General features: G+C 38.4%; 1 protein-coding gene across 3 annotated transcripts in view; it reads right to left on the bottom strand.

Annotated features, from left to right (window-relative positions):
* The window catches only part of KITLG (KIT ligand), an 87,137-nt gene that overhangs the window by 6,397 nt on the left and 62,750 nt on the right, over positions 1 to 17,990 (bottom strand). For all 3 annotated transcript variants that reach the window (XM_073900534.1, XM_073900535.1, XM_025882605.2), the window contains 3 exons: positions 8,056 to 8,165; positions 7,304 to 7,371; positions 5,958 to 6,034 (listed from right to left, as the gene is read on the bottom strand). In XM_073900534.1, the coding sequence (XP_073756635.1) occupies positions 5,995 to 6,034; positions 7,304 to 7,371; positions 8,056 to 8,165 (218 nt within the window). In that variant the 3' untranslated portion in view covers positions 5,958 to 5,994. The remainder of the gene's footprint in view (positions 1 to 5,957; positions 6,035 to 7,303; positions 7,372 to 8,055; positions 8,166 to 17,990) is intronic.

Below are 17,990 nucleotides of genomic sequence, written 5' to 3'. Positions count from 1 at the left end.
TTTTGTGTCATAACCCCTAAATAAATGTGTATATTGCTTTTTCTTCCCTACTCAATACTCTTTGTCCTTATCAATTCCAGAGTCTCAGTTTTTAAATATTTGAGATCAATGCAGAGGTTAAATATAAATTGTGTAAAATTCCATAGTATAAGTGATAAGAAGTGCAGTATTTTTTCCAGTCTCTAAATGAATATACCAAAAACCATATTACATGACAATTTACCAAACAGAGAACTCTAGAAACTAGAGAACCTACATCTGGGAAAGGAGAATTAAATTCTGAAAGAAAAATTAAGAAACGTTAAGAAAACTTCAGAAATCCAAAATATAGAGCAGATATTTTAAAATAAAGCTTGTTTAAAAAAGCAAAAGGGAATCACAAAAACAAAGAAAGCAAAGGGATATATTTTTTAAAAAGCTAGTAATAGCTTAAAATTCTAAACTTAAGTAGAGAAGCAAGATTGGAAATCTATTTCTAGTTTTGTCCCCAGGTCTCTTAGCAAAGAAAATAAACTTGGAAGGTTTGACAACTGTTTTCCCATAGAACAAAAACTACAATTTTTATAATGATACCCTAGATCCTAGTAACAACCTCATGAAATGAGCAGGGTGAGTCATATTATCCCCCTTATTATCTCTGAAAAACCAGGGATTAAAAGACAACGGACTCATCCAGGAACATACAGCTTAACTAGTTGCAGAGCCAAGGCCTGAACCCAAGTCTAATCCCTTCTAATCCTCTGTATTATAATGTGTACAGAAGGAGTTCAAAGACAAATCCTCCAAAGCTCCAGAAATTCTTAGGAAGCATCTAGTAAAGAGTCACAGATCTTGCCACAGTCCTGTGTGTGTGCTCAATGACCAAACTTGACTCAAGGTCATCCATATTCCAACTCTAAGATCTATTATCTTCTGTCTTAGCTCAGGTCTGCAGGAAATGTCCAGGTTGTGTTTCTTTTGTGAATCTCTCCACCAGCCTAATTGTAATAAGAATTATTAAATAATATATTTATTTATTATTATTTTCAACACTTACCCATGCTGGGGTGTGTCAGTCCTAGTGTCCACAAACTCATGCTATTTATGGTCAACCAAACTGGGCCTTCTCCGTGACGATGCAGTCCTTCTCCCAAGGTCTCAATTAAAATTCTTTGTAGCTGACTCCCAAACCCCAAATCTATTATTTCCAGCCCTGACTGTTCTTTGAATTTCCAGGCTAATGGATTTGGTCACTGGTCAGTATTTCCTAACAGCTCCTTCCCTTATTTTTTTTTTTTTTTAATGGCACCACCACCTGGTTAGTCCCATAGGCTCTAAATCATCCTTGAGTACTACTTGTGATGTCAAGCCTCACATTCCATCAGTAACTAGAATGTGTTGATTCTTTTACTGCATATCTCCAAAGTGGTTCATACTTTCCTATTTCCATGGCCATGACCTTAGTACAGGTCATCCTGTTTGGAAGATTGGCCTCTTAAGTGGAACTCCCTGACTCCAGGTCACTGCTCCCATCCATGTGGTCTGGCCTCACCAACATCTCATTACTTTCCTAAACCTTGGATTTGATTGTATCACTCACATCTTTTCTAAGCCCTCCAACATCTCCTTACATTACTCAATATAGTATACGTCCTGTACTTGGAATTTTTCAAACCAATCCCCACACCCTTGTTTCTCAGCCTTTTAACCCCTCATGTATGACTTCCCCTGGAGTCCAACTGTACAAAGGGACTCTTGAACACTCTGCACTTTTGGCCTCCCTGACTCAGTTTATGCCATCTGCAGTATCCGGATTACTCCTTCCCTACTGCTATTAAAATTTTACCAACCATCCAAGATCTGGCTCAGTATATATGCCACCTCCATCATCTACATTGTGATGAAGCCTTTCTCCTGTTGCTAGTGATTTCTCTCCCTTCAGATAAGGCAACTGTATATGGTCTGTCCATACCACACCTATGTCGAGGACACATCCTGTACAACCATAAGCAGTGGTCTTGCCTTTGATCTCTTATTGCATTTGCCTTGTCAGCTCCTTTCATTGCTTTTTTAACTTCATAAACTTCTGGTTTCCTTTTAAAAATAGGTTATTATGCATATGCCTTATTTCCTTCTGTAGGTTATAAGCAATTTGAGGACACAACTAGGTTATATTAAGCTCTGCATCTAACAATCTACCTACTAGAGTGTGTTGGAACCACATTTGTAGGAAGAATGAAGAGCAAAATTTTTCTATAAATATTTTATTTCTTTCTCAAACTGCTACACACAAGCTAATAAATGAAAAAAATTCTTGTGGGATGCCAGCTATGAATACTTGGCATTAGCTCATTGATTAAATCAATTTTTAACTTTTTGTATAGGTATTTTCATGTTTGGTGTTAAATAAACACCAATCTAGTATATTTTCACTTAGAGCCAATTTCTTTTGTTTCTAGCTCATTACCTTGTAATCCTTCCATCTTCTTTTCTTGTTTTTAAAATATCAAACCATCCTTTTCTTCATTTTCCAATTATGGGTTATTTCATTTGAAGAACTAACTATTCCATTTTCTATTCTAGTATTCCAATATTTGTCTTAATTTTAGTTGGTGAAACTTACACTTCAGGGAGAAATTCCTGCCATAAATCTGAGTCATTCCCTGAACTTTCCCCTTCCTTGTAAACCAAAAAAATGGCTATAATCCAAATTATATCTAATTTTTAAAATATATAACAACTGCACATTACATTTCCATCTTGGTACTTTTTATTATTATTTTATTTCTTGGCAAATTTCCTTTCCTACCACGTCATATTCTGCTCTCCCAAACCTTTTCCTTTATCACACCCCTCTCCCCAAATTATACTTAAAAGTTCCTTGGCAGGTTTTATTTTATTTTATTTTATTTTTATTTTTTTAAAGATTTTATTTATTTATTTGAGAGAGAGAATGAGAGAGAGAGAGCACGTGAGAGGGGGGAGGGTCAGAGGGAGAAGCAGACTCCCCACTGAGCAGGGAGCCCGATGTGGGACTCGATCCCGGGACTCCAGGATCATGACCTGAGCCGAAGGCAGTCGCTTAACCAACTGAGCCACCCAGGCGCCCCCTTGGCAGGTTTTAAATCTCTGCTGGTATTGGGACAAGCAAAAGGCTTTACTCTACATAACTGGTACTCAGTAAATGACTACAAATGATATCTATATATTTTGACTTTGGGGTCTGTAGATTCATGATGACGAGTGGATCCTTTGTCTTCCTTTTTCCTATCCTTCCCATGTCTATTTTTGTTTTTATTTTCATAAATTTTATTCTCTCGTTAATGCAATTCTGAGATTCTTCTCCATTTTTTCCCCAACAAATATTTATTCATCATTTGCATGAACAAGGTATAAGCTATATAGTTTGATGGGATTACAAGATCAAATTCAGAAACAAATCCTGTCCTGTAAGAGCTTATGGTTTAGCAGAGGACACAAAATGTCTATAAAAGTATTTGTGAAGTCTTATTAATGTGTATTACATTTCATATGAAATGTAACATGAAATATAATTAGAGGGCCATAAATTTGGGAAGTCAGCTTTTTGGAGGTAGCGGTATCTGAGCTGAGTCTTGAGAGAGAGATCCTTGCAGACATGATGAGTTAAGGTGCTTTACAAAGGAGAAAGCCACTTCATATTACTTATCCATTTCACACTGACTACTCATTAATGTGTGAGGAGTTTATTTCTAAACAATCCCGAGCTTCTTTTTAAAGCTAGGTTAATTCATTGTAAACATGAACAATATTTCACATTTTAAGAAAAATAGTCATTTCCCATGACTCTCTTTCCCCTTGCTTTGGACGCTTTACTTTCCTATTGACCCAATTCAGCAAATTATGTGTGCGTGCACACAAACACACATGCGATAAAAATAAACCCAACTTCACTTAAAGATTTTTAAAAATTTATTTTTTTGAGGTAAGAGATCTTACCCTCTTTCCACATATTTAAGTACACAATATAGCACTGTTGACTATGGGTGTAATGTTTTACAGCAGGTCTCTAGCACTTATTCATCTTGCAAACTAATAAAAACCCTACTTCAGAAGGACTGTCTTCCTTACCAGTGGTTAAACTTTCATTCAGGGTTTATCCACTCTGTCACACTCATTCAACAAGCATTTAGTGAGGGTCTACAACACATAGGCAACAAGTGAGCTGCTTGTGAAGGAGACACAGTAAGAACCAGCCAGGCTCAGTTCCCGTCCCTGACTGTTCCCTGACTACATACAACTACGCCTAAGTTGCTTGACTATGGTTGCTTTAAAATGCAATTATTTTCCCTCCTAAACAGGTGCCCTGAGTTCTCCCAGCATAATCCATTTTCCAAATGTCACAGGACAAATGCCACAATTAAAAACCACATGATTAAAGACCTGTGTGCCAAAACAGGATTCCAGCTATCAGTGCAGTCCAAAACCAAACAGAGGACATTACTTGAGACTTGAAGACTCCATTAACCATGTAGTGTGTGGTTTGTAGATGTCTAGCTTAAGGGAACTGAAATGGCAGAGAAGCAACAGTGAGGCTCATGCTGGGATTGAAGGGCAGAGAAATTATTTTTACTAGAAACCTATAGTTTCAGCTTGCAGAGTATTGCTCCAGAAAATAAAAAGTATCAAGTGAAAGGTTTATTTGTTAACATGATTTGACAGAAACATGAGCTTAGAGAGAAGGTAAGATGGTGAGCAACAACAACAAAAAAAGTGCTACTTATGCTCTGGATATGATCAAGGGTCATGATTAAAGGCCTAAATGAAGTCCGTGTAAATAGCAGGGTCAAAGTGTTAGAGAAATATGTGACATGATTATGATATCATGTTACTTGGGGCTGTTGAGAAATGTTTTCCAACTACCAAAGTGAGGCCCTGGAGGAGCTAAAAAGCTCTCTGACCCAGCTTCCCTGGGGAAGGTTCAGTCTGGAGATAAATCTCTGAATCTGACCTATAAAGAAAAGGCAAAGCTCACCACAGACCATCTATCTAATAGCCCCAGAGAGTAAATGATCTTCTGACAACGCGGGAAGGCAGGGAACAAACTGAAGACTGAGGAAGATGCGAGGACATTCATGCTCCGCTGGAATAAATGCACTCGAGAGCCCATGGCCATGAAAAAACCAACAGCCAGTTGGTAGCTGAAGTGGAAATGAGCAGAGCAGGAACTGATGTGAGGTCAAGTTAGCGCCATTTCAGGTGCTCGCCCCCCCGCCCCTCCCCCACCCTGCTAATCTGGCGTCTGCAGCTTGGCCCCGAGAAAGTAGACAGGAGAGGAAATAGGAGCATCAGTACCTCTGGGGCCGTGGTTTCTTGCTCTCTTTTCTCCCACAAGCCCTCCACAGACCCACACTATCTGTTTCTGGTTTATGTTTACTGCATCCTGGGCTCTGGACTGTGATGAGGCACAATTATTACCAGTCATGTGGCAGGTGGCACTTTACCTTGACAACTTTTTTCTCCTGATTTCTAAGATATTTTGGTCCTTTCTCTTTTTCCTTAAAATAGCAAGGAAACATTTTTGCCATTCACTTGTTTCAGCATCTAACAATTGAGATACTTTTTCTATTATGTTATAGTAGTCACACCTAACTGAAAGGGGTTTTATTTACTCTTCCTCTATTAACATTATTTTATTTTAGTCCTAATTTGTTCTTTCCCCTTGTCTAATTTTTTTCTAGCCTCAAAATTGTAAACACTCCACTGTTAATTTTTTGTATACCTCCCATACAAGATGAATCCACTAATCACTGCTTGGCCTTTCAAAATGTCAGAACACACATAATTGAATTATGCATATCTAATTCACTGTAACAGCTTCAGTTAGCATACTGACATCAGTTTAATAGTCAACTTAATAAATTTTGTTTCTAAATTTTGGCATCTAAGATGCTGTATCGTTTTTTAAAAATCTTTCATCTTGAATTCTAAAAACTTACCAAGATACGAAAGTAACAGTGTTGATATAAGCCACAATTACACCTCTTGAAACTCTCTCTCTTTTTCTTGCAACATACTGAAAAACAACAAGAAAAACACTTTATTTGTTTTTGGAAAGAGATTCTGAAGTACACCATCATCTGGACATTTTATAAGGCAGTTTTTCTGAAAATACAGTAACAAAAGATGGCAGAATTAAGTGGAAAGCTTACCTTCATAAACAATACTAAAGAGAAGAAGGAAGACGTTATCTGCTTCAAGGAGTCTTCCCAAGGAGTGTAAAAATTCTCTCTGCATATGCATATACACATACTAAAAATGCCTATCTGTACTTAATATGTGTATATGTATATACAAAGGCATGACAGAAGAGAAAGTAACATGCCAAATGAAACTATAACTGGAGGTAAATCCAAGTAGTAGTGTTCAGGCAATATGGGGTAAGGTAAGAAGTGATCAGCATCAGCTACAGTAACCTTAAAAACAATTTTTGTGTTTGGCTTTGGAGAAAATACTAAACAGATTGAGAATAGTTAAGGGCTCCAAAACCTAGAGTGAAGTCAAATACATCAAGTATGCAAGAGAAAGTCACTGCAAGTATCCTGACTAGGAAGTAACCTTATGAACCGGGGTTCAAGGGAGAATGAGACAAAGGTACAGTTTAGAGGGAAGGAAAAGCAAGATTCTGTGGCAGCTCAGCCAAGACATCATAAAGACATGAGGATGTTGACTACTGCCAAAGAGCTAAGAGACACAGAGAGGAGGAATCAGTATATCCTGTTGGTAGCATGGACATGAAAGAGAATATGCAGACATGCCTCCAGAGCCCCATGACTGGGCATCTACGCAAGAGTCTGCTGCTTATACAAATGGAGCCGAGATGACCTCTACTGATACCTTAAGATAGGTCATGAAGACACCAGTGTGAAGGTCTTCTACAGGTAAGTGGAGATGTGGGACTGAAGCAAGTGTGAGAGGCAGGAAATGTGGATAAAGACCATCAATATGCATCGGGAGCTGCCATGGAGAGCAAACAACTTTTTTTTTTTTTTTTAAGATTTTATTTATTTATTTATTTGACAGAGAGAGAGAGACACAGCGAGAGAAGGAACACAAGCAGGGGGAGTAGGAGAGGGAGAAGCAGGCCTCCTGCCGAGCAGGGAACCTGATGCGGGGCTCGATCCCAGGACTCCGGGATCATGACCTGAGCCGAAGGCAGACGCTTAACGACTGAGCCACCAAGGCACCCCAGCAAACAACTTCTTAAAGACATATGAGCATGCGCATGTTCGGTGAAATGGCAACATCAAGCTTACTTATGCACATATTGAGCAAAACAAAGTACCTTATTTCATTATCCTCTTCATTAATCTGTATATTTTCAACTGTCCTTGTGAGATTTGGTTGTCTCTTCTGGGTAAAGAACAAGGATACATATTATAAAAATATCAATAAATGGTATAATATTCAAGAGGTTAATGGTCTCTACTTTTATATTTTATGTCAATAACTCCAATATCAGGGTTTTCCTTTTTTCCAGCATGCAGCATATAAAATACTTTTGCAATAAAAAAATATGAAAAATGCACCGTATTATTGACTCAACATTTTTAGGGGGCTGGAGGTGAAAAAGTAATGAAACTGAAAGATTTAAATGGTAATCAAATTCAAAAGACATTTCAGAAAGTTGAATCACAATGATTTAGCACATTTCAAAATTTTAGACAGGTCTCTGTGAGAACATAAGAACAGAAATCCAAAATAGCAGATAATACAAATGGCATTTCTACTTGGCTTTAAGCACATCATATGATTTGCGGCATATTTCTTCCTTTTTATATTTAGTGCAGGCTATTAAAACCAGTTCCCATTTCTTAAGTGTGCATTTTCAGTGGGAGGGGTTGTCTCCTAAGCATGATAAGGAATAAGGGGAAAACCTTAAGATTTAGAGTCCGTTGAGACTAAGTTAAGGTAGGACCTTTTCTCAGAAAAGGGCAGTGTGGTAATCGTTTATGTAAATATAGTATGCACAAATAAATACCTAAAGTTCACGAAGTTTTGATCAAGAAAAAAAAAAAAAGGAATAGCAACACTTACCTTCCAGTATAAGGCTCCAAAAGCAAACCCGATTACAAGAGAGAAGAATGCTGGCAATGCCATGGCGGCCCATTGTAAGTTGGAGTCTCCAATGGGGTTTGAGGCCTTCCCTGTAATTAAAACAGTACAGTGGTGAACACAGCATATCCCTGCTAGAGGTTTTCCTCTTATGCTGTGGTTGTTCCCAACTGTTTCCATAATGTATTCTTGACCTAGCTCTGTTTAAAATATTTGAAATGCTGATTTTTCTGCTGAGTATTGTTTTGGGACAGCAATACAAGTCCATGTTGTCTCCAAAATATGTTAAGTTGAAAAATAAAAGAAAACCCACAGAAGGATATCAGACGTGGCTGATGTTGACACATATGGAACGCAGACGACATATTCCTAAAAGTGATTTTTACTCTCAAGCAAATCCATTTTCTATGACTTTAAAACCTTTTTGTTTTCTCACTCTTCACACCTTGCCAAGAAATTGTAAAGAGGGCATTTTGCAACCTGGATTGAGGTCGGTATGCATTTAGCTGTTCTGCCTGCCGCAAATAATAAGTCATTAAATGTACTTAGTGGTTGAAGTATTTCTAGGTACCTCATGCTTAGAGTCATGGCCTTTCCTCATCACATCTGCAGTATACGTTTCCTGGATGCCAGAGAGTGCCCAGCTCTGTGCTAAGAACTAAAGATTTGATTTTTTCAGACCTTTTATGTTGGAAAGCCTGAGACCATTAAACACTAAAGAATGGCTGAAAGCACCAGTATCTTCTCATTGCTTACTCTGCTTACTTTAAGCGACAGTGAGAGACAAAGACAGAGACAGAGAGAGAGGGGGGAAAAAACATGTGAGATGAACTTGGGACTCCTTTTGATCTGCTCAGCTCCTCCGTGAGCAGCAGAATGATTCATGAATTAAACAAAACACATCTACCACAAGGGTTTCTTCTCTCTGTCTCCTTACAAGGAACAACCTGGTTGTTTATAAGAGACACAGACACATGTGCCAACCTGTACAAAAAGAACTGAAAATCTTCAGTTTTCTTTTTATGAAGGAATACATTTAGAAATTATATATTTTCAGCAATTATAGGATCAAAATGTAAACTAATCCAAGGTAAAGTGACTATTTTGGGCTATAATATTTTGCAATATTTGGGATACTGTGTCAGCCTATAGTCACCTATTTAACATATTAAGTACCTAAAGTACATAATATAAAAGAACCAAACCCCTGTATGTGTATAAACATTTACAGGGAGAACATGAACTTAGATTTAACTTGAGAGGCAAGAAACAAATCTTATCTACTGCAGAGAGAACAGGAATTGCCTATTTCCCCACCATTTGTAAACTGGGAGCAGGAAATTCACTAATTCCAGGACTCCTTTCCAAAGGGCTTTAATAGGAAGTTTGTGTGTATGTGTTGGGCGGAGGGTGAGTCATGGGTGCCCCTTACACTTAAGGAAGGGCGATGGGGATGGAAGTGGGGTCTTCCATTCATATAACTATGAATCACTTCCTTGAGACTAGACTAGCGTATCTTCTGACCCACCCCCCATCCTACAGCCTCGTGGGAAATAAGTTTTAGGCATTTTAAAGTAGAATTCCAACGTGAATTCTTTCATCACAATAAAGCAGAGTTACAACATGGAATTTAGTATAACTTAAGTGGTACTACAATTATTGTAATAATATAGCTATTTTAAGAGTTATATAAGATTGTGTATACTAATCTGGGATTTAACTACCATTTATAAAAGTGTTTTCTCTCAGAAAATGGATTCAGAATTATAAGCAATTCTTGCCATTTTGGGAATTTTAACACCACTATCTGTACATAACTTGGCTATTTGCGGTTGTATTCTAGCAGCAAGTTTGAATTCTCCTTCATGGCCACTGGCTATATTGATGAAGAATAATAATTGGAAGGCAGGCAGGTAGGGACTTGCCCCAAGAGGAAACCACCATTAAAAGGATTTTACACCGCCCTGGAAGGAGCCCTCCACCCTTTCCCATGTGACAAAAACCTGATTGGATGACAGGCTAAGGGAGGTTTAATCAGATTGAAACAGCCTGTCAACAAGCCCATAAAAATCCCTAGACTTAGAAACTCTGGTGGCAACCCCTTCAGGTCCCCTCCCTCCTTGGGAGCTTTGTACCATCACTTTGCTACCACTCAGTAAAGTTTGCTTTGCTGCCCACCACTCTGTCTCGTCTACCTCTTCTTCAAAGTGGTGTGACCAAGAACCGTGGGCACAGAGAAAAAAATCCTGCAACACTATGGCCCACAGCGTCTATTGGGACCGCTGCGTGGTTATGATAGATTTGACCAGGTGACCTCCTGGAGGGGTGTCCTCATGAAGGTATACAGAGAGAACAAAGGAACCTATTGATATTTTTGTCCCCAGACTCCAATGGAAAATGAATGAGCTACGATGATGCTATGGAGAATTCTATTACATATGTTTGGGTAGCCAGATGCCCTGGAATCAAGGCGGCCAACACCCTATTCTTCCTGTTCTTTCCAAAAGCCAAATCTTGACTTGAACCATTCAGACCACAGGAAAGACAGGCCCATTAGCAACAAGCAGAAATGGCTTACTAGAGAGTGAGATATTCTGGGATTCCCCACTCACAATCTTTCTCAGGTAGGACAGCCCCTAAAGAAGGTGTTCCAAACAAATCCATGCTGGATGAGAGACCTAACTAAAGAGAACTCACTTCACTCTTCCAGAGTAGTGACTTTTTAACCACTTTAACAGTTCCATCCCCAGGACTATGGCCCCAAAGTCCTAGAATCTGACTAACACACTGCAGCAGTCCACCTGCAGGAGACAGGGAGGGAGGGGTCTGGTAAAGACAGGAGGGGAAAGGGACCAGAGGAACTGAGCTTCACCTCCTTGAGGGGTCAATGTTAGCTTGCTTTTGTTATTTCTCATTAATGCAAAGAGTTTAATAGCCAGCCTTTGGTTCTCTCCAGTGATACTGTCATCCCTCTCACAGAGAGAGAAAAGGGCCTATTCATACCTCCAGTGCATGACCCCCCAAGAGTTTCTACTGCTGCTATCTACCAGGGATCAATGAGATTTAAACTGTGTGCCTCAAGGCCCAAGTGGTGGGTATTTGGCGTGGATGCCCAATCTAGTAACAAGGCTTTGCTTTTATGTAAAGATTGCCATGAAAAACTTGTAGGGTGAGGGAGCTCATCTGGACAGGATTTGAGTAATCCCAAATCCCTGGGTTGTTGTCATAATTGTATCTCATTATTATGAATGTCCAAAATTTGTGGGAACTGACTTGTTTGGTTTGACAAATACCCAACATCTGTTCAAATATAGAACATGTAAAACTGTGCTACAATTTTGCTGAACTCTTTTTCGAATGATTTTGCTTATAGGCATCACCATGCCTGTGAACATGGACCTCCTGGTGCTTAGAAAACCTTCAACTCAGTACTCCTCCTTAATTCAGATTCAAAGCTCATTGTAGGCTTGCCACAAGTACTGACCCACAGCCTTGGTACACCTACTTGACCTAATAATGATGAACACATATCATGCATAAGGCATGGCTCCACATTCATGCATGTTAACACATTTCAAACTCAGGAAACTCTATGAAGGAAGTACTATCATCCTTCATTTGACTGGCAAGTCCAGAGAGATAAAGTAACTCACTCAAGGTCACATAGTTAACCAAAGGCTAACACTGGTATAGAAGCCCAAGCAGTCTGAGTCATAGACTGTCTTTTTAGAAGATGTATAACGTAATGTCAAAGTAAGGACTTCTTCTGTAACATTTAAATACCGTTTGCAAGGATCTTAAACATGCTTTTAGCATGGTATAAAGGAAATTACTATTATTTTGAAAGCACAACTCCTTTAGTAGATAACTTGAACACTTTTATAAGGGAGATTCATGGGATAATATAAGATACAGAGAGGACACTCACATCTCAGGACTCCTTCATAAACATTGGTCCTCCACCTAGCATGGCCACTTTTTGGGATTTTATCCTGCAAACCAGCCTGGTCACTTCAAATTTCCTTGCCCATATCCCCCCCCCCCCCAAATCTTACCTCCTTTATGCTACAACTAAAAACATTTACATGCTTCTATTAAAATACATATTATAATATATACACAATATATATGATAAAATACAAGGACTGTTTCTCTTACAAAAACGTAAGCTCTACAAGAGCTAATCTTTGCGCATGGGTATCTAAGTGCCATATTGATGAGTGATGTCTCCTGACAAAAAGCAGCAAATTATGCAAGACCCATACTTTTCTACAAAAAGGAAAAAAAAAGGAAAGCAAAACAAAGAAAAAAGAAGGCTGACCATTCATTTTGTAATAAAAAAAAATGTATGTGTTTTATATTCATTTGTCTTTTGAGGTAAGTAGAAAAGACTTTTGCTTCCAACCATGATAATAGCAGGTTAGCCTCCCCAACCTAAATAATTATTATACTAGACAAATTATTTGAGGCAGTTATTTTCATTCATTAGACAACAGGTAGCTCAAAAATGTAATCCCTAAGAGAGTAAAAACACATGGTGAGGCCCATGATTGTCTTCACTTTCTGGCTGGGAGGTATGGAAGATAGAAGCCAATTAGGGTTCAGTGGTCTCACTGAGATAGGGAATCAGAGACTGAAGTTCAGGGATGCAGATGTGGCTGGAGTTTGTGGGGCAGGGTTACTGGTGCTATGCAGAAAAGGAGCTATGCAGAAAAGGAGCACCAGAAATCTCTGGAGGAATCTCCTTGTCATTGGTTAAAAAAAATAAGCTGTACAGGGAAATCCTGGGGCCAGCGGGTTTCAGTCCTCCCCTCTTATCTGCCAACAGAATCGGGCCAAGAGACGCCTGCGGTACGGGAGGGAGGAAGCTCCACCTCCCAAGAAAAGAGCAAGTGGGCAGGCAGCTGCCGGGCGGAACCGAACTGTGTGCAGGGTGTTTAGAAGTCGGTCCTGGTCGGCGCCGCTGTCCTCGAGGCCATGGTGCAGGCGGAGCTCTGGGCGATACCCAGGTGAGGGCAGCGGCTCCGCCCGGGGATTCCACCGCGGAAAAGCTGGGTAGATGCGGGGCAGGCAAGAAAGGATGCTGTCCGCACTGCTCCCTGGTAGCACCCTGAGCAGCCGCAGTTGCGGTAACAGCAGCAGAAAGCACAACACGGGCCGAGGAGGCAACTCGAGCTGCTGGTAAAGTCGCCCAACAGCTGTTTCTCTGTAGCATGCGAGTTGACAAAACAGCCAAATAACAGGGCTCCCCATGACAATCTCCTTCGAGCTCTTTTTCCTTGCTACTTGGAGCTGATTTATGCTTGCACTTGTACCTGGAGGAACTGGAGACAGTGGATTCGACCTTTAGTGGTGGTCATCTACCTGGTGTCCATAGTGGTTGCGGTTCCTCTATGCATGTGGGAATTACAGAAGCTGGAGGTTGGAATACACACCAAGGCTTGGTTTATTGCTGGAATCTTTTTGCTATTGACTATGCCTATATCACTTTGGGTGATACTGCAACATTTAGTATATTATACACAACTGGAACTACAAAACAAATAATAAGGATTCTTTGGATGGTACCCATATACAGTTTAGATAGTTGGATAGCTTTGAAATATCCCAGCATTGCAATATATGTGGATACCTGCAGAGAATGTTATGAAGCTTATGTCATTTACAACTTTATGGGATTCCTTACCAATTATCTAACTAACCGGTATCCAAATCTGGTATTAATCCTTGAAGCCAAAGATCAGCAGAAACATTTCCCTCCTTTATGTTGCTGTCCACCATGGACTATGGGAGAAGTATTGCTATTTAGGTGCAAACTGGGTATTTTGCAGTATACAGTGGTCAGACCATTCACCACTATTGTTGCTTTAATCTGTGAGCTGCTTGGTATATATGATGAAGGGAACTTTAGCTTTTCAAATGCTTGGACTTATTTGGTTATCATAAACAACATATCACAATTGTTTGCCATGTATTGTCCGCTCCTATTTTATAAAGTACTGAAGGAAGAACTGAGTCCAATCCAACCTGTTGGCAAATTTCTTTGTGTAAAACTGGTGGTTTTTGTTTCTTTTTGGCAAGCAGTAGTTATTGCTTTGTTGGTAAAAGTTGGCATTATTTCTGAAAAGCATACATGGGAATGGCAAACTGTAGAAGCTGTGGCTACAGGACTCCAGGACTTTATCATCTGTATTGAGATGTTCCTTGCTGCTATTGCTCATCACTACACTTTCTCATATAAACCATATGTCCAAGAAGCAGAAGAGGGTCCATGCTTTGATTCCTTTCTTGCCATGTGGGATGTTTCAGATATTAGGGATGATATTTCTGAACAAGTAAGGCATGTTGGAAGGACTGTCATGGGACATCCTAGGAAAAAGTTTTTTCCTGAGGATCAAGATCAAAATGAACATAAAAGCTTGTTATCTTCATCCTCACAAGATGCAATTTCTGTTGCTTCTTCTGTACCACCTTCACCCATGGGTCACTACTAAGGGTTTGGACACACTGTGACTCCCCAGGCTACACCTACTATAGCTAATATATCTGATAAAATATGTAATGATACTACAGAAGAAAGAAAAGAACTTATAGATAAATCCATGGCCTCCTGAACAGTGTGCAAAAGCACACTGCTCCTGCTACCATGATTTCATTACCTGGTATCCCATTGCTCAGGATTTTGTGCTTGGGACAAGCCATAAATGATGGAAAATTTCAACATAAAGAAGGTGAAAGCCAGGTACAACTACTGGATTTATATAACTGACTTGAGTTTTGTATATCACAAATAATCAGTCTAAATATCCTAGACTTAGACTTGATTTCTCAACATTAGAGTATCACGTACTCAAATGGTAGAAAATGACTCTACTAAATGTTCCTAATGTTACACTGCTTTATCAAGAGGATGGACATTAAAAAAAAAAAAAATCAATGCTTCCTACCACTGCTGAATGAATATAATGCTCTGGATTTAGCAGAAAGTATAATTTGGAAATATGAATTAGTGGAACTTAATCATAATCAGGTGCCATATATGCCCACCTAACAATTATTTCTCTATTTCTCAACTGGATATCTTTCAATAAATAAGAATTTATCATTAAAAAAAAATAAGCTGTACATCCAAAGGAAGAGTCTTCATAAAACCTGGTAATAAACAATACCTGGGAAGCTATGACCTTGACAGTCAATCAGAGACAAAGGGGCTCTGACAAGCAAGAATGGGGAGATTTTCTAGGCATTCAAGAGGTATCTCAGAAATTCCATGCCTTAAAATAAGCCTACTCTCCCCCTTCCCTCTAAGAAAGCTTAAAAACAAGATTGGGAAGGAAAATAAAGATAATCTGCCACTAACTGAACTGCCCATCTGTACAAAACTCAAAAGTCTCTAAAGTAATGCTACAAAATCTGCATTCTCATAAACATAGTATCCACAACATCCAGCATGTATTCAAAAATTACTACCCATGTAAAGGAAATGTGACCCATAATCAGGGGGAAAAAAGCAGTCAATACACACCAACCCTGAGATAACCTAGATGTTGAGATTAGGAGACAAGAACTTCAGAGCTTTAGTACTACAGTTGACCCTTGAACAATGCAGAGGTTAGGGGCACCAAGCTCTTGCACAGTTGAAATCTACATATAACTTTGACTCCCCTAAAACTTAACTACTAATAGCCTACTGTTCACTGGAAGCCTTACCAATAACAATTAGAACATATTTTGTATGTATATCTATTATATACACTGTATTCTTAAAATAATCTAAAGAAAATGTTAAGAAAATCGTGAGAAAATACATTTATAGTACTGTAAAGATCTGTTTATAAGTGGACCCACATGGTTCAAGCCCTTGTTGTTCTAAGTTCAACTGTATATCCAGGGGCCAAAAAAGAAAATATTATCATAATGAATATGCAGATGGAAAATCTCAGCAGGAAAATATAAAAAGAATTAAATACAAATTCTAGAATATAAAATACAAACTTAGCAATGAAAAAATGTACTAGATCCAAACCCACAGAATCTATAGCACCAAGAGTGAACCCTATGTAAAATAGGTACTTTGAATGGCTATGATGTGTCCATGAAGGTTTATCAATTTTAACAAACGTACCTCTCTGTGGGGGATGCTGATAACAGGAGAGGATGCACATAGGTGTGGGCAGGGGGTGTGTGGGAAATCTCTGTACCCTTCCTTCAATTTTGCTATGAACCATAAACTGGTCCAAAAAAAAAAAAAATTAAAAACAGCAAAAAAAAAAAAAAATGTATGGATGAAAAGTTCAGCAGCTTACAGATGGCAGAAGAGCCAGGAAACTTGAAAACAAATAAGTAGAAATTATGCATTTTGGTGAACAGAGGGACTAGGGAGAGGGAAAAAAATCTGAACAAAACCTCTATGATCTGTGAGACAATATTAAACTACCTAATATATGTGTGATTGGTATGTGTGTGATTAAATATATTATGTGTGATTCCTGGAGAGGAGAGAAAATGAAGAAAAAAATATTTGAAAAAGTTATGGAAAAATTTTCTCCAAATTTTGGGGTAAATGCACTTATATATCAAAGAAGCTTGACAAAAAGCAAAGGAAAAAAAATACAAAAAACCCCAGTCCTAGGTACACCTTAGTCAAACTACTACACAGGAAAATTTTGAAAGGCAGAGGGAAAAAAATGACCCAGTACATATTAGAACAAATATAAACTCTGAATGCCTTTTTGTCAGAAACAATAAAAGCAGGAAGACAATTGAGTGACATCTTTAAAGGACTGAAAAAAAATTCTGTGAACCCAGAATTCCATATCTAGTAAAAAGCACCTGCAATACTGAAGACATGTTTTTTTTTTTTTTCCTTATGTAGGCTTCACACCCAGCACAGAGCCCAATGTGGGGCCCGAACACATGACCAGGAGAGCAATACCTGAGCTGAGATCAAGGGTCGGCCGCTTAACAGACTGAGCCACCCAGGTGCCCCTAAAGACATTTTTTAATTAAAAGAAAAAAAAAAAGATGTTACCAGTAGATTTACACTACAAGAAATGCTAAAGGATCAGCCTGAAAGGAATTAGTACTGGATGGAAAGTTGGGTTTACAAGAGGAAATGCAGAATTTAAGAAATAATATATGGGTAAATATAGAAAACAACTATATTCTTTTGCTTTTTAAAAAAGACATAGGATAGTTTAAAGCAATAATTATAAGACTACTGTGAGGTTTATAACCTAGATCTATATGTTAACATAGCACAAAAGATAATTCTCACATTTTTTCTTAAGTGCTACATTAAGTAGAACATTGCAAGATATATATTGTAATTCCTAAAACAACCATAAAACAATGCAGAGATCTGTTGAAAATAAAATGAAAAAAAATTAACCCAAAATCGACCTGGAAAGGATAAATAAACAAATGAGGCAAATAGGAAACAAAATGGTAGGCCCAAATCCAACCATACCAATAACTATATTAAATATAAATGGATAACACACTCTAATTGAAAGTCAAAGACAGCCTAGCTAAAATAGCAAGGCCCAACTATATACTGTCTACCAGAGATGTTCTTTAAAAATAAAGACAGTAGGTTGAAAAGAAAAAAGGTATACCATGAAAACAGGAAGTATAAGAAAAACTGGCTCCACTATTGTAGACAAAATACACTTCAAGACAAACTATTCTAGCAGAGGTAATGACAAATATTTCACTAACAGTATAAAGGTCTGTTAATCAGGGAACCCATAACAATAATTATAACCACCTTATAATACAGCTTCAAAATATATAAAGTGAAAACTCATAATCAAAAGGAGAAATGGCCAAATTCACAAGCAAAAGATTTTTAATGCTCTTCTCTTAGTAACTGATAAAAAATTAGACAAAAATTTAATAAGCATATAGAAGATCTG

The sequence above is a fragment of the Callorhinus ursinus genome, unplaced genomic scaffold (assembly GCF_003265705.2).
Source record: "Callorhinus ursinus isolate GAN/ISIS: 27379988/994484 unplaced genomic scaffold, GSC_fseal_2.0 scaffold14, whole genome shotgun sequence".
NCBI lineage: Eukaryota > Metazoa > Chordata > Mammalia > Carnivora > Otariidae > Callorhinus > Callorhinus ursinus.
This window is presented reverse-complemented; position numbering and strand designations above follow the sequence as displayed.